This window comes from Eschrichtius robustus, chromosome 20 (genome assembly GCF_028021215.1).
Source record: "Eschrichtius robustus isolate mEscRob2 chromosome 20, mEscRob2.pri, whole genome shotgun sequence".
Taxonomy (NCBI): domain Eukaryota; kingdom Metazoa; phylum Chordata; class Mammalia; order Artiodactyla; family Eschrichtiidae; genus Eschrichtius; species Eschrichtius robustus.
The window spans coordinates 58,942,681-58,968,010 of NC_090843.1; the positions used below are offsets into that span (position 1 = coordinate 58,942,681).

The 25,330-nt window shown below is 49.7% G+C and overlaps 1 protein-coding gene and 1 non-coding gene across 2 annotated transcripts in view; one reads left to right on the plus strand and one right to left on the minus strand.

Moving 5' to 3' along the window:
- The window catches only part of PIK3R6 (phosphoinositide-3-kinase regulatory subunit 6), a 35,416-nt gene extending 30,147 nt beyond the window's left edge, over nucleotides 1-5,269 (minus strand). The window contains exon 1 of the mRNA XM_068530783.1: nucleotides 5,220-5,269. Within this exon, the coding sequence (XP_068386884.1) occupies nucleotides 5,220-5,232 (13 nt within the window). The 5' untranslated portion in view covers nucleotides 5,233-5,269. The remainder of the gene's footprint in view (nucleotides 1-5,219) is intronic.
- Nucleotides 5,270-10,159: 4,890 nt separating this feature from the next.
- On the plus strand, nucleotides 10,160-10,232 carry TRNAG-CCC (transfer RNA glycine (anticodon CCC)). Its single transcript has one exon. It is a non-coding gene; the product is annotated as a tRNA-Gly (tRNA).
- Nucleotides 10,233-25,330: the final 15,098 nt, after the last annotated feature.

A 25,330-nucleotide genomic window follows, 5' to 3' on the forward strand; every position in this document is an offset into this window, starting at 1 on the left:
TGCCCCGAGGGGAAAGAAGCCTATGTCCCTGAAAGACTGTAGCCCAGATGGGGTGGTGACATGAGTAAGAAATAAGCATTTGTTGCGTTGATCTGCTGACACTGGGGTCATCTGTTTTGGCAGCCACTGTTCTCTGAGTCAGGGACACACAAAGTGTGTCCCTGGTGTGTTGTCTCATTGGATTCTGAGCAGAGCCCTGTGAATTTGGCAGAACAAATACTGTTCTCCCTGTTTTGTGGAATCTAGATTAAAAGTCGCCCCATATCGCCTCTCCAACCACAGAAGGTCAGACTCAGAGGGACCTCGGAGGCTGGCTCTCTTCCCATTTCCCAGAGGGGGAAATGAGGCTCAGAGGGGAGAGGCGATTTTCGCAAGGTCACAGAGCTTTTTGTTGGAGGAGAGCTTTCTGTTTGCCAGAATGCACTTCCTCTAAAGCTGTCATCTTACTCGTGACCATTCACCTCTTTACTGGGGAAAGGGAAGAGGGGATACCCAGGTGAGACTGTGAGCATGTGTCTACCTATGTGTGCCTGGGGCTTGAATGCAGAAAAAAACGCCCCTGATAAAGTTGCCTGAAAAAGGGTTCCCAGCTCTCCAACCAGGATAGATGTTATTACAGCTAAAGAGACAATAGGGAGGAAGGAAGGGAGAAGAAAGGCTGACAGGGTCCTGCTGTGGCAGGACACCCATAGTTCAGGGTTTGCTCTTCCACTTCCGGCCACTCAAAGCTGACCCAGGACTTGGCAATGTCAGCTCTCCATTGTCCTGCGATCCTAGACAGTCAAATCTCTCCCCAAGCCCCTCTTAGATGTTTACTTTTCCCCTACTTCCCAACCTTGGCTCACATTAGAATCACCTGGAAAGCTTTAAAAAAATACCGATGCAGAGCCCACCCCAAACCAAATAAATCAGATATCTGAGGGTGGGGCCCAATAATCAATTTTTAAAAATATCTCCCCAGGAGAATCTAATGTACAGGATTGCAGAACTAATCTAATTCAGTAGGAATTACTGTCTTAGGCGGTAAGTTTGGACATATGAATAACTGATCTGTTAGAGAAGCTGTGAAGTGACAAGATGTTCAGAGTTCACAGAGGACAATCATCCCTGAATTAAGAATGAAGGTCACAGGGTCAGGATGGCCCCTCCCTGGCAATACTCCTGGCTCTCACGGTGGTGGGAGGAGATTTAAAAGAATACAATTAGGGGCTTGCCTGGTGGCACAGTGGTTGAGAATCCACCTGCCAATGCAGGGGACACAGGTTTGATCCCTAGTCCGGGAAGATCCCACATGCCGCGGAGCAACTAAGCCCGTGCGCCACAACTACTGTGCCTGCACTCTAGAGCCCGCCAGCCACAACTACTGAAGCCCGCGCACCTGGAGCCCGTGCTCCGCAAGAAGAGAAGCCACCGCAATGAGAAGCCCACGCACTGCAACGAAGAGTAGCCCCTGCTCGCCACAACTAGAGAAAGCCTGCTCGCCGCAACTAGAGAAAGCCCAAGCGCAGCAACGAAGACCCCCAACGCAGCCAAAAATAAATAAATAAAATAAATACATTTATTTAAAAGAATACAATTGGAGAAAGTTTATTATTATTACTATTATTTTTGTTGTTGTCCATTAGCTTGTTTGCAAAAAATATAACCTTTGTTTAGAAATGTAAGCCTTCTAGACACCAGTGCTCTGACTCTCTTTGGGTCCAGCCATGACAGGAATAAAGTCTCCTAAGATTTTTTTCAAGCAGACCAGTCTTTGTCTTCTTGAAGTTGTCCCATACCCTCTTGTGATGGTTAATTTTACGTGTCAACTTGACTGGGCAACAGGGCACCCAGATATTTGGTCAGATGTTATTTTTTTTTTTATTATTAATTAATTAATTAATTTATGGCTGTGTCGGGTCTTCATTTCTGTGCTAGGGCTTTCTCTAGTTGCAGCAAGCGGGGGCCACTCTTCATCGCGGTGCGCGGGCCTCTCACCACTGCGGCCTCTCCTGTTGCCGAGCACAGGCTCCAGACGCACAGGCTCAGCAATTGTGGCTCACGGGCCCAGCGGCTCCACGGCATGCGGGGTCCTCCCAGACCAGGGCTCGAACCCGTGTCCCCTGCATTGGCAGGCAGACTCTCAACCACTGCGCCACCAGGGAAGCCCAGATGTTATTTTGATTGTGTCTGTGATGGGGTTTTAGATGAGTTTAATCTTTAAATCGATAGATCAAGTAAAGCAGATTGCCCTTCCTAATGTGGGTGTGCCCCATCCAATCAGTGGTGGCCTGAATAGAACAAAAAGCTGACCCTCCCCCAAGGAAGAGGGAATTCCTCCTGCTTGACTGCCTTCCAGCTAGAACATTGGTTTTCCCCTGCCTTTGGACTTGAACTGAAACACTGGCTCTTCCTGAGTCTCGAGCCTGCTGGCTTCTGGAATGGAATTTACACCATTGGCTGTCCTGACTGCAGGTCTTGGTACTTGTCAGCCTCCATAATCACGTAAGCCAATGCCTTATAATAAATCTCATTCTGTATATGTATATACATCCTACTGGTTCTTTTCCTCTGGAGAACCCCGACCAACATGCCCAGAGAGGACCATGGCATCAGTATGGGGAGAGCTGGTAGAAGAATCAAACTTAAAATTCCCTCAGCCTTCTCCAGCTGGTGGTCATAACCACCCAGATGAGAGGGTTACAGGGAACACAAAATTGCTACCAGAGAGATTGGATTCATAATTCCCAAGGGACGTTTCCCTCAAACTAGGATGTTGTGGAGAACTGTCCTCTTCCACTCTCTGGGTATCAGCCGTCAGAATCAGAACCCCCTCCCTGGAATGGAAATGGAAACACACCAGTGAACTCTTTCTGGTCCCTTCCCTTTAAAATCACAATAAAATCACTAACCTGGGGGTCCCACTACCTCATGCCGGGTGAGCCATAATACAATTGAGAAGAACATGGCTTGTTTGCGTGTGTTCCAATTCAGACTCAGAATACCCGAGGCAGCTTAGCTCTGTACAGGTGAATGTCATTTGGTATATGTTGTGTTTACTAGTTTCCATTTTGGAGGATGACCTTTTCCTGACCTTGACCTTTGAGCTGGGCTCCATTTTCCTGGAGCCCATGGGGCCCCTACACGCTGACCACCTGGACCTTACCGACTGCCCTTCCTACCAGGGGCGAGGACTTGTCTGAGAATCCCCTGGTGAACAGATAGCTCTGTCTCAGCATCTCAGCTGCTTACTGAAATCATGTGCTCAGCACCCAGATGCACCACTGGCTGGAGTAACACGGCTCATACTCCTCTTTCTTCCATCCCGTGCCTGATTCCCACCTTCCCCCCATGCGGTATAAAGGCTCAGATGGTTCTAAAAAGGTTTGCAATCTTGCCCCTGTTTGCAGGAGTGGCAAAATAACGATATCTTTGGTGCCCTTGAAACATTGCTCTTTTGCAGCCCTCAAAATAAACGTCTTACTTTTCAGGTGCCCCTCTTCTTGACTCTAGGATGAGAGGACTCTAAGGGCTGTAGGAAGGTGGGAAAAGTTTAAAACAACTATAATTTGGGAAGCCAGCCAGGACAACTGCAGTCCCTGGTCCTGACGGAAAAACTCCCTTTCGGAGTTTCCAGGGCAAGCATCCTAATTTGGGGGTGCTTCTCTCACCCACTGGACTTTGGGTCGGGGGGGGTCATCTGTCACATCTTTGGGGGTGGATGTTGGTGGTCTTTCTTGCCCTGTAGCCTTCCCCGCTCACTATAATCCTGGTGACACTGTGACCCAGGTGCCCTGCTTTGCCCTGGCCTTGGAGTGGCACGGGACCAAGCTGGCCAACAGACTCTCTCTCCCTCTGGGTGACCTTTGTGTGGGTGACAGCCCGGAGTGGAGAGAGCGTCCTCTTCCTGTCCTGGTGGCAGATCCACCTTGTTCCCTGCCCTTTCTGGTGCCTGATGCTTCAGCTGTTCCTTCAATGCTCAGTCACTTTTTATTTTTGAATATTAAATGAACCCTATGGGTTTCTATTGCTTGCATCCAAAGAACCTTTATCGGTATACCTCCCTTCCTAAAACACGATACCGATGTGTCTTAATTGTTGTAATTAAAGTGAGTGCAAAGTAAGTTGGTTTTGAAATGTTCAGTAGGAGATTTTCACAGTGCTGCCTCCACCCTTATCCTCCCAGCCCAAACTCCAGCTGGTTAAAGACGACCAGGAACCTTGTGACACCAAGATTCACTGGTTGAAGCTCCTTCTGATTGGGTGATTCACTGGTTGAAGCTTCTTCTGATTGGGTGAGGCTCTCTGAGGGTGAGTGGGGTGTGGAAAGGGTGCTGTCTTGGGAATGATAACAAGCTGGTGGCTGTGCCTGCCTCGGGGTGTCCCCTACCCTTCCCTGGGACAGGGATCTTCAACGGCCTTGGAGTCTATGCCTGGTGGCCGGAGGAGTGGTTTCTGACTTGCCAGGTGAACATTAGTTGATACGCATCTTGGGGGAAGGGTCATCTCTGCTTGTTGTCTCAGGATGGTGTAGGGAGAAGAGTCTAGGTTTTGGAATCAGCCAGATGTGGGTTCCAATCCTGGATCTGCCACTTACTAGCTGTGTAGCTTTGAGCAAATTACCTAACCTCTCTGAGCCTGTTTCCCTTTTAGTAAAATGACGACAGTTGTACTGATATCCCTACCTCACAGAATCCTTCTGATGTTTTGCATGAGGCAACCCGTAGAGAAGTCATTCACAGCACAGGTGCTGGAGCTAAATTGCTGGGTTCAAATCCTGATTTGACCGTATAATATCTATGTGACCTTGGGACAATACCTGTCTTCTCTCACTTTCCCATATTCTGTAAAATGAAAGTAATAATAATATCTATCTTATGGGATCTTTATGAAGGCTAAACGAATTAATATTTGTCAGGCGCTTTTCCCACTACTTGATATATTGTAAGTGCCATAGAGATTTTTGTTAAATAAATGCAAGTGTTTGGCAATATATATTGCTATTATTGTCATTACTCCCAGTGTCCAGCTCAGTGATCTGCCGGCAGCTGGGGCTCGTACAAGCGTGTAGATGTCCATCTCTCAAGATGTTCTCGCATTTGGGGAGCTGAGTGGGGGTCTCTCAGCCCCGCTGGGTAGAGGTGGTCCTGCCAGCCCTGGGGGCATCCTCACCTGCCAGATGGGCCTTCCCCACTCTGCAACGAGGTACACCAGACCCCCCTCTCCCGGACCATACTGACCTGAGCTCTCCATGGGGGCCTGGGGTGAGTGCGAGGAGGATGTGATTATCTCAGGCAGCGGAATGGAAAGTAAGGTGGTTGTTTTCCCGCAGAGAGGTGGTTCTGCAAAAGAAGAGACAGTTAGTGTAAGTGGTGGGAAGTGTACAAAGTATATCTGTGGAACGGAGAGGCTCCCAGGGGACCAAGGCTTCTCTCAAACTGGAGGAGAAGGAGTCTAGATTTACTTAAGAAGTGCTTCTGTGGTGCTTGCTATGTGCCAGGCACTCTTCTAAACAGTTAAAAACTATCAACTCTTTAATATTAACCTTATGAGGTAGGCACTATTTTCTCCCCATTCCACAGATGGGGAAATTGAAGCACAGAGACAAGTAACGATTCAAGGTCAAATAGCTAGTAAGTAAAGGAATGAGCACTTGAACTCAGACCATCTGGCTGTAGAGCTCACTCCCTCAATCACGACCACAGGCTGCCCCACTGTGACCCCGAAGTCTGCTTCCCGGAGCAACACACTTCACAACTGAAAAGCAGAGGAGCTCCGAAAGAATCCAAGAGCTTGTTCTTTGAAGAAAATAAAAATACACACATACACACACACTTGGGAAAGCTAATCGAGAAAGAGAAAACAAAGAGACAATATTAGGAATGATAAACATCCCATATGACATTTATCTGTATAAAGAAAGTCTGAACCATCTGTATCATACACAGTTTTCTAGGAAAATAAAAATGACTCAGAAGGCTCTAGAAGAGTTAGAAAAACTGCTTATATTAGTAACCAGTGAGGAAACAGAGAAAGCCATCAAATAACGAGCTCTTAAAAAGTGGTATCTGGCTCCGATGGTTCCTTTGATAAGTTCTCTCAAACCTACAGAGTGAAGCAAGTTTTTATGTTAATCAGCATAGAGTTTACTGTTCCAAAGAATAGAGAAAGAAGAAAAGATTCTCTGAAAAAGCCAGCCTACCCTTGGTACCAAAAATCGAATGAGGATAGTTTAAAAAAAATAGAGCAAGCACTTCACATCCACTGGGATAGCTACTAAAAAAAGAAATACAACAGAAGGGACTTCCCTGGTGGCGAAGTAGTTAAGAATCCGCCTGCTAGGGACTTCCCTGGTGGCGCAGTGGTTAAGAATCCGCCTGCCAATGCAGGGCACACGGGTTTGAGCCCTGGTCCGCGAAGATCCCACATGCTGCGGAGCAACTAAGCCCGTACGCCACAACTACTGAGCCTGCGCTCTAGAGCCCGCGAGTCACAACTACTGAGCCCACGTGCCACCACTACTGAAGCTCATACGCCTAGAGCCCGAGCTCTGCAACAGGAGAAGCCACTGCAATAAGAAGCCCGCACACCGCAACAAAGAGTATCCCCTGCTCGCCGCAACTAGAGAAAGCCCACGAGCAGCAATGAAGACCGAACAATGAAGACCCAATGCAGCCAAAAATTAATTAATTAATTAAAAAAAAAAAAGAAAAAAGAATCCACCTGTCAATGCAGGGGACACAGGTTCGAGCCCTGGTCCGCAAAGACCCCACATGCTGCGGAGCAACTAAGTCCGTGAGCCACAACTACTGAGCCTGCGCTCTAGAGCCTGCGAGCCACAATTACTGAGCCCGTATGCCACAACTACTGAAGCCCGCGCACCTAGGGCCTGTGCTCCACAACAAGAGAAACCACCGCAATGAGAAGCCCACGCACCGCAACGAAGAGTAGCCCCCACTTGCCGCAACTAGAGAAAGCCCGTGCGCAGCAACGAAGACCCAACGCAGCCAAAAATAAATAAATAAATAAATAAATAAATTTATTACAAAAAAGAAAGAAAATAGGTCAGTGGTTGTTAAGGGTTTGGGATAGGGAGAGGGGGTGACTACAGAGGGGCAAGAGGGAACTTTTGGGGTGATGGATCTGGATCTGCTCTGTATCCTGACTGTGGTAAAATCGATATATGTGTTAAAATTCATAGAACTGCATAGCAGTAATAGTCAATTTTACTGTATGTAAATATAAAAAATTAAAAAGTATTAAAAAAAGAGAGAAACCCACATCTTAATTTGTAACTGGCATCACGTGCTTGTGTGCTTAGTTGGTTTTTACCAAATTCTAGAATTTACCAAGAAAAAGGCATGTTTGTTCAATGGTGCTCTCACATCTTTAAAAAACCAGATCATTTACACACAGGGCACAGCTACTTCTTGAAAAACATCTGAGGAACTGGAGTGGAAAAGTAATTGACATTTTAGTATATACCCTTTTTTTACCATTTTAATTTTTTTAAGCTTGTGCATGTTTTATATACTCGAAATGCAAATAAGCCTCTAATCTAATTACCAATTTATAGGAAATACAGATATTACCAGGATGCAAAATCCAGCATTTGAGAAACTCTACAGGACAAACATTCTGTTTTAACAAATAAATTGCAGGGAAGATGGGGTGAAGGTGAGGAGGGGAGACGTAAAGCCAAAGGAAGCAGGGGCTACAGACTAACAGGATTTAAGAGACATTATCAACCAAGTGAATCTTATTTCGATCCTAATTCAAACTATTACAAAAAACTATGACATTCGAAGCAACTGGAAATTTGAACACCACAGAAATTTGGGTGGAGGGAGATAATAGTTTTGTCGTTCTGTTTGAAAAAAAAAATGACAGCTGTTGTCTTTTTTTAAATTAAACGTTCAATGTTGAGGTAACTGTAGATTCACACGCAGTTGTAGATCTCACGTGTGCTTTACCCAGTTTCCCACTGTGGTAACACCTTGTGAAACTGCAGTGCAAATATCATTACCAGGCTATTGACATTGATACTTTTTATTCAGATTTCCCTGGTGTGTATGTGTGTGAGTCCTTTATCTTTTAATGATGGACACTAAACTATAAAAAAAAAAGTGGTATCACTTACCCATAGGCACTGGTTTTCATTTTTAATACATTTCTACATCTGATGTCTTAATATGAAATAGGTTTGACTTTATTTTTATTATGTGGCAGAGGGCACATAAAAGAGAGAGCGGACATGTATGGAAGTTGGGAAGCATAATAATAAAATAGACACCTGTGAGCTCATCACTCAAGGACACAGCCATTGAATTACACTGTGCGTGTAACTTATAATCGCGGGGAAAAAACAATAAAACTATTAAAATAATTGCTCTTCTCTTCCTCCCTGGGTCTCCGGGACTGCTGTGCTGTAAGGCTGACCATGCTGAGACGTGGGCGTGACTTCTGGAGTCTGAGGAATCCAGCTCAAGTCCCAGCACCCCCATCCCCATGGGGCCCACTGGGGGCCTCTCTGAGCTGCAGTCTCCTCCTCTCTTTGTGAGATGGACACCCAGAAGAACCAGCTAGAATGTCAGACTATTTCATGATGACATTTTGATCAAGGGCTGGGCATGCAGGTCGGGGAACTAAAACTCCACTCAAGAGAGGAAGGTGTCAGGCATTCATGATGTTTGTTCTCTCTAAAAATGCGCAGTGGCATGTTTTGCTGGGCAAGACTAGACACTGAAATCTAAATGAACTATGAAACTTCAAACACGAAAGTTCGACTGCGCGTGGAAGACCCTGGGGTGTTCCCAGTCTATAGGGAGGAGCTGGAAAATGGCAACACAGTCAGAGCCACCGCCCAAGGCGGACAGGCAGTGGGAACAGGGCAGATCCCCAAATCCAGGGGTGGAGAGACACAAAGAGAAGCTTCCCAAGTGGGACCCCAGAAGTTGTGTTCTCAAGTCGCCCTCTATCGGCTATGTGGTTGTGAAGAAGGATGGTGATAACCTCTGCTCCAACCCCACCGCCCCACCAGGTCCAAGCCACCATCATTTCTTGTTCAAATTATGGCAGTGCCCCCAGTGGGTCTCCCAGCTCCCACTCTTCCCCCTACAACTCAGCCCCTGATTGAAGCCCTCCAATGACTTCCCTTAGACCTTATCATAAAGTCCACACTCCTCATCCCGCCTAAATCTTGCCCGATCTGGCCTCAGTGCTCCTCTCCAGCTGCATCTCAGCCCGCTCTCCCTCTGGCTCACCAGGATCTCACCTCATGGCTCTTTGTGTTCCTCTAACTTGCCAAGCTCAGTCCTACCTCAGGGCCTTTGCACACCCCTGCCTGGAACACCTTTCTCCCAAGCTTTCCTCACAGCCGGCTCCTTCTCAACACTCAGGTCTCATTTGAAATGTCACCTCCGTAGAGAGGCCTTTCCTTGACCAGTCTTTCTGAAATAGCTTTCCCAGTCATGCTCTAGCACACTCTTTTATTTTATTCATAGCTTTCATCAGGATCAGAAATTTTCCCATGTAATGAGTAGTTTTCTGGGCTCTTCATTAGAATGCGAGCTCCACAAACACTGGGTTCCAGTGTGTCTTATTCACTGCAGCATGCCCAGTGCCTAAGGCAGTATCGGCACCCAGGAGACAGTGAATAAATATTTTGGAGAAATATTTGAAGTCACGTGTCCAATGAATGATGAACCAGGGCTAGAACTCAGATCCAGCCTGGGGTGTCCAGTCATGGCCCCCTCCCTTCCCTCCGTACACATTCTTCCCCTGCTCCAAACCTCACAGAGCACCCTCTGCCCGAGGAAAATAAAGTAGACACACAGTCAAACTTTTGTCGGGGAGGAATCAGCTAATAATGACCACCGAGCAGCCTTAAAGGAAAAGAAACCACAAAGATACAGATTAAAAGAGAAGTGTAGGCCGGGTCAGGGGAGGGATAAATTAGGAGGCTGGGATTAACATATACACACTATTATGTATAAAATAGATAACCAACAAGGACCTACTGCATAGCACAGGGAACTATACTCAATATTATATAATAACCTATAAGGGAAAAGAATCTGAAAAAGAATATATATAGCTGAATTGCTGTGCTGTACACCTGAAACTTATACGATATTGTAAATCAACTACACTTCAATAAAAAAAAAGAGAAGTAGGGACTTCCCTGGTGGTCCAGTGGTTAAGACTCTGCACTCCCAATGCAGGGGGCCCGGGTTCAATTCCTGGTCAGGGAACTAGAGCCCACATACCGCAACTAAAGAAGCCCAAATACCACAACTAAAAGAGCCTGCATGCCGCAATCCCATGTGCTGCAACTAAGACCCAGCTCAGCCAAATAAATAAATAAATATATTTTAAAAAAAAGAGGAGTGTATTCTCAGGACTTAACTATGTAAAGCTGGGGGTGGTCTGGGATGATGTTTAATGGAAAGCAAAATTCTAAGAAGCTTGAACAATCGCTGTCAGAAAGCCTCCTTCATTCTTCTATTCATTCATTTGCTCACTTATTCACTCATCAACCATGTATTCGGTGCCCGTATGTATTTGTGCAGGTCCTGGGGATACGCTGTGCCACCGCCTTGTTCCTCTGCAGGGGCCCTCTGTAATCTATTTCCTGTCCTTTGGGGCTGCTGACCACACCAGTATGGGGCAGAGCCCTCAGGGGTCAAGCCTGCACCAGACAGGAAATGGAAACAAGCAGAACCCAGGTCATTCTGGCAAAACGCAGCAACATCTCAGTTGTTTCACTTCAGGATGATGTGAATTTCTCAGGAAATAAACCTTGCCCTTTTAAGCACCCAAACTTGCCTCTGAGGTGTTCTCGATGAATCTCATGGGAGTTGACTGCACGTACCTCGCCGTAACACAGTGAGGATTTCAGGGGCTGTCGGTAGGTGAAGGAAGCCTCCATCCTACGCTGAAAGGCTCCTGCTTTCTCAGGTATGAATCCTGTTTCAGCAGTGGGGACTGCACCTCGCACAAAGTGGGTGGATGGGGCTGCCGTCTGGCCCACAGCCTCACTGGCCCTCCCAGCCAGGAAGGGCGAGGTTCTGTAATCCATCCAAAAGCGCGCTTGCTGTAATCTTGTGTGTTCAGAGGGGATGCCTCTCTTAAATTGGAACAAAGGCTCCTCTGTGTTGGTGACTGCCCTGCTGCTGTCTCTGCTCTTTCACCAGACTGCCGATTTGCCGGAGGCTGGGAAGCCAAACACACGGCATTGTCTTGTATGTAAAATACGGAGACAAAGACCGAGAAACTGGTCTATGAAAAGAGCGTGGAACGCCCATGCTCTAAGAACGTCTATTCGGGCTGCTCCGAGGCCCTCTGGCTCTCTTCCTAGCTCCTGGCAGTGTTTCGAGGGACGGAGATTGCTGAGTAAATCCAGCAGCATCTATGGAACACTGTTCACGTGGCAGAAATTGTGCCAGGCCTGAGCGTTTAGAGGTAAATAAGTGAGACACAGTCCTTGCCCTTAGGAGCTGGGGGTCTACCAGCCCGTGACTTCTCACTGACTGCAGTGTGGCCCTACTCGCCATGTTCTCCGCCCACGACTGGCACACTGGTCCCCATGCCCACAGCAAGCTTGATGACACACATATTTCACAGAAACCGAGGGTAGTTATCAGTTAGCCATTAATAAATAATAAACTGCCTTTGCTGATCAGGCTCGCTTTAATTTACAAAAACTTGCGTGTCTTGCAAGTGTCATGAAGCCTGAACAATAAGACGTTTGCCCAAGTAGTCTTTTAGGAACTCAAAGCTGTGTCCAGTTTGAGTTTGAGCCCATTAAGACTGGTTGAGACCACCGACCCTCCATCTGGGCAGGCGCAAGTGTCCACTTGGTGACCATTTGGCGTCAGGGGCCCAATACCTCCACCCTCACAACATGATAATGGCACCATTTTCTGAGCATGCGTCCTGTGAAGAAGCCTGTAGCTTAGCTGCACCTGCACAGAACGATGATTACCTCACCTTTTCTTGTCTGCATCACCTTTACCCATGCTCCCCCACGCCTCATCTTTATCTCATAAGTACCCCTCGCCCCCTCGCCTTCAGGAAGGCGGATCTGAGATTTGTTCTCCCGTCTCCTCGATTGGCTGCCTCATGAATAAACCCCTTCTCTGCGGCCAACCTCAGCATCTCAGCGTTTGGCTCACTGCGACTCGGGCAGACCAAACGTGTTTGGTAATATTTGCACGGGGAACCAGAGACTTGCTCTGCCTGGTATATTGTTAGAATTCACTGCCCACGCTAAAAACTCTGCCCGTGGCAAATGTCTGAAAGGTACACATGCTACACAGTGAAAAGCAAGCATCCTCCTTCCCTAGAAGCAGCCACGGTTCTAGAAAATTTGACTCTGTAGCCCACATTTAAAAGTCAGATTTCACATAAAAATCAAGATTCTCGGCTTTTACTTAGAAGGAATAACTGGAAGATCTGGAAACAATGGGCCCATAATTCCACGTGGCAACAATCAGTGGGCTTGGACTGCAGCTGCCCCCCGGAAGGGCTATGCACCCGCCCCTCCTACTGCGTCCACCACTGTCAGCCGGTCTGTGGCATCGTTCATGCTTCCTGCTGGGCTCTTTGAGGCAGACAAGCTGGCAACCCACAAGCTATATAGATCTTTCTTGATTTATGATGGGGTTACATCCCAATCAACCCACAATATGAAAATATTTTAAGTCGAAAATGCATTGAACACACCTACCCTTACAGAACATCACAGCTCGGCCCTGCCTACCTTAAACCTGCTCAGAACTCTTCCATTAGCCTACAGTTGGGCAAAACCTTCTAACGCAAAGCCTACTTGGTAATAAAGGGTTGACCATCTCACGTAATGGATTGAATACTCTACTGAAAGTGAAAAACAGAATGGTCGTCTGGGTGCAGAATGGCTGTAAGTGTATTAGTTGTTGATCGTTGTGATCGTGTGGCCGGCTAGGAGCTGCCCTGCCCAGCGTATCGTACCCCATATCGCTAGCCTGGGAAAAGATCAAAATTTGAAGTACGGTTTCTACTGAATGCACGCTGCTTTCCCACCATCGTAAAGTCGAAAAGTCTTAGGTCAAACCGTTGTAAGCTGGGGACTGTCCGCTGTGGCCCAGGTCCCAGTTCTCAGAGAGAAGAGTTAATTACAGACTCGCCTGATGTAAGCTGGGCGTTGCGGTTGCCCCGAGGTGCCATGTGAGTCATTCGACAAGCATTTACGGTACACTTCTCTACTTCTCCGTAGCCCCTGATGCGTTGCATCGTGAATGTCAAGCACTTGTACGAAGACAAGACAGGGCCCCTGTCCCCAGGCCGCTCTCAGGCTGGGGAACGGAATCAAGCCTGTTCAGCATGGTTGCTATGGCAAGTGGCACAGGACACAGAGGTGATGCGGACGTTCCGAATACTGGGGAAGAGGCAGCGGTCCCGTGGGAAGGGGGCCCCAGACACAGCGGTAAGGACGCTGCTCTGCCACTTGTGCGGGGCACTGGCCTCCGGCTCCATCTCGGATGACCGACTGTGGCTTTTGTGCTGCTGACCAGGCAAGCGGCACGTCCAAGCTCAGCTCCCAAGCCCCTGCCCTCTCCCAGTTCCCCCAGTCACAGCAAGAATGCGACATCACAGGATAGAAACACACCAGCCTCCGCCACCAGCTGGGAAGATTCCCAGCAGCTGGTACAAGCAGCACGGAAAGCGGCCAAGGGGCGAATCCCAGCCACCTGGGAGCAGCCCCGCGGTCACGGCACTGCGGACTCTCATACATCCCCCACCCCCATCCCCGGCCAGTGCTATTCGTTGCTTGTCTCATTTGCTCAATAGTGATTGAGCCTTATCTGTCCTACAGACTCAGGGTAGGAGAACCAGGTCTTCAGCTGAAGATCATATAAGTGGATGGATTCATTCATTCATGCAACGAATATGTTTTGAGCCCCTTCTAAGTGTGAGACACTGTTCCAGTTCCTGGGGATGTGGCAATAAGTTAAAGTAGACAAAGACACCTGCGCTCATAAAGGTCGCACTCCTGAGGGTATGTAGTGAGGGTGGGAATGGGGGAAGACAATAAATGCCATAATTAAGTTGTATATGAGATGCTGAGAAGTGCTATAGGAATACGGCTGAGAAGGGGATCGTGAGGTTCCAGCGTTGGGGGTGCGATTTTAAAAGCTCTCCCTAAGGAGGTGACATCTGAGTAGAAGCCTGTGGGAGGAAAGGAGCAAGCCAGGCAATGTCTGCAGGAAACATGTTCCCTACGAAGGGAACAGCCACCCAAGCGCTGAGGAGGGAGGTGCCCGAGGTTTTTCAAGGGACAGTGCAGCTGGGGTGCAGTCAGCGAGGGGACAGTAGGAGGATGCTGGCAGACAGTCCTCCACGGGTTTGTGCCTGTCTGGTGAGCTTTTGTTCCAGATCATTTCGTCAAGAAGGTTTGTATCGTGAACAGCCTTGGAACAGACAGCAAGTATCTCCTCCAGGGCCAAGGGTGGATCTCTTTGCCGACCAGTATGATAGAGACAATGTCTCCTTCCAGGGCAAAGATGGCAGGTTTGCTCGCAGCCCACCGTGAACACTGGGGGTTTCCTTAGGTCAGGGCTCCTCAGGCGTGACACACTGCATCCACTTGGGGCCACCTCCCCGCTCTCCCAGGGGACTTGGGGGCAGGACGCTCACACTGCCTGTTGCACCGTGAGTGATAAACACCTGGGTCTCTGACTCTAGAATCTCGTGTTTTCTACCAGCATCCCTAAAACTGTGACACGCTAACCTGTTAGTCACAAGGAGGGTAAAATCTTAGACCCTTTCCAGCAGAGGGGCGAGACCAGAAACAAAGAATGAACGAGTGAGTGAATGAATTGGGATTCAGAGGACATTCCTCCTTAAACACAGAACATTAGCAACGAACAGTCCTCAGGGCGGGTGCAAACACATGGCTATTCACTGCCTTGGGGTGAAATAGGCCACAGGACCAGCCACAGAGCCACAGAGGCGGTTCTGTGACACGTGGCAGGAAGCAGCAGATGGGACCCTGTTCGCAGCTGCTGCTGCCCATTCTCTCTGTGCAAGAGATCGTGGGAAAGACTTCCCGGCTGGAGGAAGGGCTGCAGAGAGCAGGACTGAGCAGGCCTGGCTCCGGGTCAGTGTTTGGCCGTGAAGATCCCAGCTTCGGAAGATCCCCTGCCTGCCCCATTGCTGGCTCCCGGGCCAGACCCTTCAGACAGAAGAAGCCACCCCTTGGGAAGAAAGACACGGAGTTTCCCAGGACCACACCCCTGCCTCCCTCCTGTCCTGCGCCCACCACCCCGGCACAGAGAGAAGGGACCCCGCCCCCCACCGCTGAACCACACCCCTCCCCTCCCACCCGCGTTGCCAGCCGGCCGCCCCCAGGATATTGGGGCAGATGCCATTTCCAGGACTCTTGAGTTTTTCTCTCCGTAGAGACAGACTTGCCGGACAACACACCCAGTTCTTTGGTTTAGAGCGTGTGATTAGTGGGGGTGGAAGTGCAGAGCTTGGGGTTCTGAGGGGGCCCCTGTCAACCCTCATCCCACGAGGCCCGCTGGGCTTTCCAGATTCCCGAGGGCCCTGCTCCCCAGCTGTCCCCTGAGGACCGGGCAGGCCCACTTCCTCCGCAGAGTCTGCCTCTGGCTGGGAAGGAAACACCTGGATGCGAGAGGGCTGCTCGAGGGGGGAGGAGGAGAGCATTGTTCCTGGGGTGGGGGGGTGGGTGCTGGGGGAGCCTGGGAGGAATGTGACAGGGCCTGGATGCAGACCAGGAAGCCGCAAGCCAGCCTCGCATTCACGTCCACCATGAGAGCCGAGGAGGTAACAGAGGAAAGTGGCAGAGCGGTCGGGCAGGTAGCATTTGGTGCTGGACTGCCCGGGTTTCAAGCCTCTCTGTTGCTATGGCAACATGTTGCTTAGAGCCCTTGTGCCTCAGTTCCCCTATCTTTAAAGGAGACCTAATATTAGCACCTACCTCATAAGATCGCTGTGAGGACTCAATGAGATGATATTCAAAAGCCACTCACTTGGAGCTAAATAAAGAAACAGGACAGGCCCTTGCTGCTACGTCCTCCACACACCCCACGCGTTAGCAGCCAAACTGAATCTCTAGCTGTTCTTTCTCGCTGTTCACACCCACTCTCCTACGCTGGGTTTGAGCACTTTGCCCCCCTCGCTGGCACGCCCGCCGCTGCATCTCTGCACACAAGCCCTCTGTCTCCCTCAAGACCCAGGTGCCACTTTGCGTGGAGCCCTCCCTGATCCCACACCTGCGGGGCTCTCTCCACCTGCGCGCACACCTCGCCTCGCCAGCGGCCCCGGCACCTGTTACTGTCTGTGTTAGTCACTCACAGCCGTGTCTCAACCCCACACCAGCCGGGCAGCTTCTCAAGGACAGAGACACGGCTCTGGTTGGACTCTGACACCGGCTGCACACGTAGAAGATGCTCGATCCGTGTGTGTGTGTGTGTAGAGAATGGCCAAGACCCGGGACAGAGATGGACAGATAATGTCCCAGGAGGGGCACAGATGGGGACCCAGAGGATTCTCTCTGAGCCCTGTGCCTTGCTTGCTCACTCTGCAGTCTCTGGCAAGTAAGTTGCCTCAGTCTCCTGACCTACAAACGGGCATTATAAACATACCCAGCCTTCCTCCAATTGCCCGTGAGAATCCAATGGGCTAATGAATGTATTCTATAGCACCAGGTGTGAATAATTAGTCCTGTTATTACTGGCATTTACAGGATTCGGAGAAGAAAGGAGAGGTCTTCTCACAGGGTCCTGCGTCCTTTCTTCTTGTGAAAATGAATTGAATAATCTTTTTTTAATTTTTTTTTTTGGCCGCACCTCGAGGCATGTGGGATCTTAGTTCCCTCACCAGGGATCGAACCCGTGCCCCTTGCATCGGAAGCGCGGAGTCCTAACCACTGGACCGCCCGGGTTGGATAATCTTAACTTGGCAGAACGGTCATAGTAGCCACCACATCTGGGCAACCCGTCTCGGAAAGGCTGGGCGTGTGTTCATAGGCGCCAGGGGTGTCTTGCCCCTCACGGGCTCCCCTTCCAGCATCCCTCCTCCCGGACCCTCCATCTGCTTTGCTCAGATCTGCCTCTCCTGGCTCCCTCCCTGGAGACCCTACCCCCAGCCAGCGCCTACCTTGGCTCAGCTGCAGCTCAGCTGTCCACAGTCCTGCCCGGGGAGGCCTCCAGCCCCGGACCACCTGATGTCTTAGACGAGCCCTGACCGGTGTCTGCAGCCTCCAGACCTGCAGAGAAAAGCCCAGTGTCGCACAGGCCTGGCTCTGTCCCCTCCTCTTCCTTCCCCTTCCCCATGGCCCTCAAAGCTCCACCCAGAGCACATCCTGCTGCGAGGCTGCTTTCTAGAGAAGTGTCTGTGGTCAGCCACTGGCCACTGGAGGTTCTTTATTCTGCTTGGGTGGGAGGGTGGCACCTCCATGGGCCCCCCGCTGGTGCTGCCTGGGCAGCGATGCAGGGAGCCCTGACTTCTTTCTCAAGCTCCAGACACACCAAGAACCACCCCCGGACACCATCAGCCAGATGGCCCCAAGCTCCTCTGACTCAACAGGTGCAAAGCCAGTTCCTAGTTTCACCCTCTAAACCCACTGCTCTGCTGCTCATCTCAGAATCAGAAACCTGGGTGTCATTCTTCACACCTCCCCCTCCCTCACCTGTTACACCTAAACAGCACCAAGTCTTGTCACTGTCTCATGAATTGTCCCATTTTTTTTTCCATCCCCCATGGCTGTCATGAGGTCACCACCGTTTTTCTCCTAAATTATTAAAACTGCCTGATGTCTCCCTGCCTCCGCCTCATAGCCAAAGGTCTCTTTCTGATAGTGAAACACAAATCTGATCGTGTTACACCTTGTTACAACCTTCAATAGCTCCCTATTACCTTCAAGAGAATGGCCAAATTCCTTAGCATGACTTGCAAGGCCCTTCTTGATCTGGTCCTTCCTTGATCCCCAACCTCAGGCTTTATCCCCTTGTTCTGACGCCTTCCAGAACGACTGCAGTTCCTTAATGATTCAGGCCATCTCCCACCTCCAGGCCTTCATATGTGCAGTGGGATTCTCTTCCCAACCCTTCTCCTGGCTCACTCCTAATCTTCCTTCCTTCAGTACAGAAGAGGGAAAAACAGGTCAGGAGGAAAAGTGGAGTACCATGGAAGCTGGGGGTGGGGACGGTGTCAAGGACTTGATGGTCAACGGTGTCCAAGACTGCAGAGAGGACATGGATGAAGAGCACGAAAAAGCATCTGCTGACCTTGGTGATCAGGAGACAGCAGTGCTGGGGAGCAGATCACCTCCAAGGTGACATGTTTGCTGGTTTGTCATATTCTTTCTTTTTCTCATATTTTGAAGCCAAGCAATATTTTGGGGAATCTCCAACACATTTCTAGACCTTTGAAAAACTCACACACTCTATGCTGTCATCCGATTTGGCCTAATGCCTAAATGGCTCTGGAGAGAGGCAGATTGCAGACAGCATGAATGCCTGGATTCAGCTGTGCCTGAAACCCTGATGCCTAGATCTTCTCTTAATTGTTCCACTATGTGATCCAATAAATGCCCCCTCCTTTTTGATTAAGACTGTTTGCATTGGGTTTCTGTCACTTGGGTTCCTCCTTTGCAACCAAAGGAGAAGCCGCTGACCTTTCTCTGCAAGGGCTGAATGGGCTCTGTTCCATCCCTTCCTTTTGTAGAAGAGGCCATTTGAAAAAAAGAAAAAAGTCCAGAAATTTGAATCATTTGCTCTAGAGCTCAGCTTCCCTCTCATAGCTACTTCTTTTCGGTCCCACTCACATGACTGAACTCACATTTTTATCTTGCATCTTTGTATTCTTAGGTCACATGTCTGCCGCATCCCTCCCCCTATAAGTTCTGAGAAAGCAGAGGCTAGGTCTTATTCGTTATTCTATCCATCACAGGATAAGAGAATGTTAAGAGACAGTTTGGCTCAGTAAATAAAACAAAGGGATGAATGGATGAACGGATGAATGAGGGAATGAATGAGTGAAGCGAATAAGTCCAGGACAGGATGAAGGACCGAGAACTCAGCCTTTGCAGGTTCAGGACTCAGCAGCAGCCAGCAGTGTGGCCGTCACGGGCAGCCCCTTCTCCTTATCAGCTTTGGCCTGAGTCGGAAATCACAAGTTGATGTCAGCCTCTTGTGGCTGCTCTGCTCCTCTTATCATCGGCTGATGTCTCTGCAACTACCATGGGTGTGGTAGCCACGGAAGTGGCTGCTTGGTGACCGTGGACAGCCTGGGAGCTGTCCCCTGCAAGGAGGAGCTGAGGCGCCCTCATTTTGAGGGCACGCAGCTGATAGCCAGCCAGGAGACAAAGAGAGAGTGACAGAGGTGGACAGGGGAAGGACCAAGACCCCACACCTGCCCCCAGCGCACCACGCCTACCATCACCAAGGGGGTGGCATTGCCCCTCTGATTGTTCCCAGTGACGCCGTGTCCCTCCAGATGCTCTTCTTAGGGTTTGTTTAATCTGGGCTTTTCAGGCCGTCTGTTGCCAAGTTTCCCACCTGCACCAGTCTCTGAAGAACAGCCCTTTCCCCCAACAAGACCACATGATCCATAAGAATCAGACTCGAGAGGGTTAGGGTTCCCTGCACGTACTGCTCTGGTTCCCAGATCACCTGGTTAGCTAATGGTTGCAAAGCCACTCTGGGGTGATCAACGTCCAAGATACAGAAGCAGAGGCTCAACATCTATGGCCCCTTTGGGCACCGCTGTGATAGCTTCCCAGGTTCCTCTATCCCAGCCTGGGCGTTTGGAAGTCGGTTCACTAATTCACCTTGGAGCTGCCAAGTTACTTCTCTTTCCTGCAGACAATCCACTGCATCTGTTCCATCCTCATTCCTCTTTCCAGCCCCCTTTATTCAGAAAGATATGTCTTACTTATTTCCCTATTACTAAACAGCTGAGAGGTTTAAACAAATGAAACTTTAAATTTTTAAACAAATTAAAACAAATTAAATCCTCTTGTAACTGTGGTGGTAGGAAGATGAGTGCTGGGATCAGGGCCCTCTAGAGGGCCAGGGTATTGGAGTCAGGGAAGAATTATTTGTTTTGGATACAGGAAATCCAGGGCCACCTGTGCGTTGCTCCAGCCCCATCTTCTGCAGGGGTCCCCTCTGGGAGCATTCAGCAGCCGACGCAGAATTCATCATCTCTATGAGTTTTCTAAGGAGTTCACTCTCAGAAAATCATAATAAGCAATGTAGATTTTACTGACGATTACGTTAGGAAGATGGAAAAGAAGTGGATATAACTCATCTCTTAACAAGCTATTTAAAAATCTTCCGTGGATATTTCTGTTGTCCGGACACCCTCCTCCAGGCCATGCCGTTGGACTGGTAGAGTTTTTTTTTTTTTTTCCCTTTCTCTTTTCTCCCCGTGACCCCAACTCACTAACTCCTGGCTCCTCCCACCCAGATTTTTTCACAAACATATCAAAGTCCTCTTGAAGTGCATTCAGAGCACCTCAACTCCATTCTAATCCTTGCCTCCCAGTTTTTATACCCCAAACTCATTAACAACAACCAAAAAACAAATCGTTCTCTGGTTGGTAGGACCCATCCTCAGAAAGCAGTGAGAGGTAATAAACCAGAAAATAGCTGTTACAGAAACACATTTTACTTTATCTATACAATCACTTCGAGAGTTAGGACAATTATGGAGATGGGTAAACTTGAGTTTAAAGGCTCGTATAACTGGCAGGTGATGGGACTTGAACCAGGAAACACCGAGTCCAGCGAGTTCATTGTAGGACCACAGGGAGGACCTTCAGGCTGAGCCAGCCTGAAGCCTGGCCCGTGTTCCTTGGCTCTCAACTCTACTGCAGGAAGACCAAGGCAGTGGCAAGGCTGGCGCTCACCTGGTGGGCACCTCTGCTTCTAGTGAATTCCCTCCAGGGCAGCAGAACAACATCATGCCCTAAACCAGCATTTCGCAAAGCATGGCTCCTGGGCCAGCAGCATCGGTGTCACCTGGGACCTCGTTAGCAACTAGTACTGTCTGGCGAGGAACAGTACACGTTATCGGGAATTTTCCACCCTTTACTTCCAGCAGTGTGGTTTTGCTGGTTGTGTGAGCACGCAGAGTTAGGGCTAACGGGGTGACCTTTGTAGGAAGCTGATTTATGTTTTTATCCATTCCCTCACCTTTCAGCCGCTCTTATTTTGGGGGGGAGAAGGAATTTTGATTTTAAACACTGTCAACATTTTTAAAAATTTTAGTGTTTAAAAAATTGCTCAAGCAATTCAAAAATATATTTTCATGGTAATAACAAACATTATACAGCAGTATATAGCATAAAAAAGCAAGCCTCCTCCTCCCCCTTCCCAGTTTCTTTTCCCTCCCCTCACAGTGATCACCATTGCCCACAGCTTGGGGTGATTTATACAGATTGTTTGTCAGCTTGCTTTGTTTCTTGGAAATCATTATCAGTACCTAAGGACCAACCACATTCTTTTCTTAAATTTAAATGTCCGTATTTTCTGGACTAGTAACACATTTACATGGATCAAGGTGGGAAAGATACAGAGAAACCCAGACCATTCCTTCTTGCACAAGCCATCCTTCAAGTTGGTGAGGAAAAACTTCTCTGCCCAGGCCTCCCTCTGCACCTGTGCCCCCTCCAAACTCCTCAGGCCCCTCAGGCCCCTCTGAAATGGGGTCAAGGGCAGAGAGAACCTGGGGTTGCCCTGGAGGGCAGGGCCTGGGATCCTCTTACTCCCCCTGTTCTCAGGTCAGCCTGGAGACCATCCTTCCCTGCCCCAGCACCCTCGCACCGCCCCCCCTTTACCTTCCTACTAAGGCAGGTTCCTCCGGGGCAGGTCTGCAAGCTTCGCAGAGTGTGGAGGAGGAGCTGGATGGAGGCGCTTGTCTGTATAAAATTCGCCCCTAGAAGGCTGAGGATGGAGCAGGACATCAGTGAGAAAACCCGAAGAGCCCAATCCTTTATTACCTGCACAAATTGCCTGGCCTGTGCACACGCGTGCGCACGCACTCCGGCAGGAGACAAAGCGTCCTGGCCGGGCTCTGCTCCTAGCTGCCTCTGCTCCGTCCCCTCCTCTCTGGGTCTCAGTTTGCCCATCTGTAACCCGAGGGGTTGGAGAGTGTGTTTGCAAAGCCTTCCTAGCTTTCTCCGGCTTCTTTCCCAGGCAGTCTTGCTTCTGTAGACCTGCGGCTACAGTTTTGCTCAGAGAGGCCCCTTTCCTTGGTGGGGGAGGGGTTGGGCGTGGGGAAGGCTGCTCTGCTCCCTTCCCTCCCCCCACTTTCCTCTCTCCCGAGGTCTCAGGGGACCCTTTTGGGGCCAGGGCCAGCTTTGGGGGCTGAAGCGACATTCATTCACTAAGGGCTTCCTTCCTGACTCCCCCGCCCCGCCCCCCAGCAGTGGCCACACAGACCTGCCTGGAGCCCCGCCAACCCTTCACTCTCCTCCTTCACCCCCCCACTTCCACTTCTCCACACCCCACCCCCCACCATCCCCAGGGAGTGTGAAGAGGGTAGCTGTGAAACCAGCAGGGCTCCTCTGGAATTCCATTAGGATGAAGCCATCCCCCTCAGATCTGTGTGAACTTTACTTTTCTGGGCCTCAGTTTCCCCACAGCTCACATGAGGGGGTTGAGGGAGCAGCAGAGCTTAAGAGCAGGGTTAAGAGCAGGGAGTCTGGTGCCTGGCTGAGTCCTGGCTTCCCCTTTTCACTGTCTCTGTGACCTTGGGCAAGTTCCTTAGCTTCTCTGTCTCAGTTTCCCCAACTGTAAAATGGGGCACAATAGTACCTACCTCATGATGAGACAGGCTGGGACCTGGGACCCTCTACTGCAGTGCTTGCACCTGGACAAACGTCTCCTCCAGCAACAGAATACAAAGAAACTATACGGGACTAAAAATACCTGCACGCATGCGCAATTTAGGCAAATTATGAGCAAGAAGATACAAAAAGGTCAAAACCCAACTGCCACTTCTGAGGGGCGGGGAGCAAAAGCAGGGTCCTGCGCATGATCCCTGCACACGCCACCACCAAAGGGGGTGGGCAGACCACCTGAGCCACCGCTCCGGCCCACCACCCCCCACCCCATTTAAGGGACCAGCTCGCCCCACCTCAGGGAGTGAGCAAGGGCACCTGTTGCTTGTTTTCGCTCCCTTCTGCTGCAGCACGAGTCCCAGTAAAGACTCGCCTGAATTCCTCCTCCGGCCTCTCATCAATTTCTATTGATTAAAGAGTCCAGGAACCCTGGTCGGTAACAGTGGTGGCGCCGGGAAGCATCCGTGAGATGACGTAAGCACGTAAAGCGCGTGGACAGCGCTGGGAAGCGTAAGCGAGATGACGTAAGCACGTAAAGCACGTGGACAGTGCTGGGCCCGTGCACGGTAAGTGTTTGCTAGTATCTCGGTTTGTGCTACCTTGATGTTCAGGGGAGAGTCTCTGGTCAGGCTGCAGTGACTCCGGGGCTTGGCCTCCAGCTCTAAATTTCTGAGATTCCCCGAATGGGTCCTGTTTCTTCCCACTCGCCCTGTGCAGAGAGGGGCACAGGCGTGTGGCTGCCGTGACCACAGCCGCCTCTCCAGGGACCACATGCTCAGAATTGCCAGGTATTATGGACTAAATGTCGGTGTCCTCCCCAGATTCTTATGTTGAACCCCCAATGTGATGGTGTTAGGAGGTGGGACCTCTGGGAGGTAACTAGGTTTAGATGAGGTCCTGAGGGTGGGGACCCCATGATGGGATTAGCGTCTTTATAAGAAGAGGTAGAGACACCAGAGCTTCGTCTCTCCACCTTGTGAAGACGCAGTGAGGGACGGCCGTCTGCAACCCAGGAAGAGAGCTCTCACTAGACACTAAACCTGGCAGCACCTCGACCCTGGACTTCCCAGCCTCCAGAATTATGAGAAGTAAATGTCTGTTGTTTAAACCACCCACTCTATGGTATTTTGTTATAGCAGCCCAAGCAGACTGAGATCCTGGGGGCTGTGGACTGGCCCAGGACACAGGTGTGCCTGGTGCCCGGGACAGAGAGAAATAAAGGGCACAGATGGGGATAGCCTGCCAGCTGCCTGTCTTTGCCCCAGGGGGATGGGGTGGGCACTCTTTCCCAGGGGAGCCGGCTCCCTTTACCCTGCTTTGCTGGTTAGGGTTAGGGGAGTGAAAAGAGGGATTCAGAGACTTGGGTAAAGGAGGGAGTAGCTTCTTCCCCAAGAAAACCAAGAAGCCCTCTTCCCAGGGCAGCGGCTAACCTCCCAGTGCTCGAGGGTGGGGTGGGCGTGACAGTGGGAGAAGGGAAGTCTGAAGCCCCAGGGCAGGTGCCAGGCAGTCCAGGTCCACACACGTCTCCCATGTGGGTGAAGCTGCAGGGGCTGGAAAACTCTCTGATGCCTCTGCTTTGAGCAGACTGAGGGGGCTCTAAGTGTTCCTTGACACAGGGGTTGTGGGAGAGCCATCCCTCTGGAGGAGGCGTGACTTGGATGTCGGGGACCATAGAAAGAGGTCTGAGGATGGTAACAGACCACTATGGCCTGGGCCCCAGAGGAAGCTGCCAAATTGACACATCGGACTTCGTTAAAATTAAGACCACCTGCTCTGCAAAAGGCACTGTTAAGAGAATGAAAACACAGGCCACAGATTGGCAGAAAATATTCGCAAAACGCATATCCGATAAAGGACTGGTATCCAAAATATACAAAAAACTCTTAAAATTCAACAATAAGGAAACAACTCAATTAAAACATAGGCAAAACCACACCATTGTAAAGCAATTATACTCCAATAAAGATGTTTAAAAAAAAAAGGGCAAAAGATCTGAACAGACACCTCACCAAAGAAAATATACATACGGCAAATAAACACATGAAAAGACGCTCAACATCATAGTCTTTAGGGGACTGCAAGCTAAAACAACAATGAGATATCACTACACACCCATTAGAATGGATAAAACCCATAGCACTGACAATACCTAATGCTACTAAGGATGTGGAGCTACAGGAACGCTCATTCATTGCTGGTAAGAATGAAAAAAGGGCCCAGCCACATTGGAAGACAGTTTGGCATATAAAAAACAAAACAGAAAAACCTAAATATATTTGTACCATACGATCAAGCAATTGTGCTCCTTGGTATTTACCCAAATGAGTTGAAAACGTATGTACGTCCGAACAAAAACCAGCACACAAATGTTTACGGAGGTTTTATTCAGAACTGCCAAAAAATGGTATCAACCAAGATGTCCTTCAGTAGGTGAACAAATAAACAAACTGTGGTACATCAATAAAATGAAACATTCAGCAAACAAAAAGAAATGAG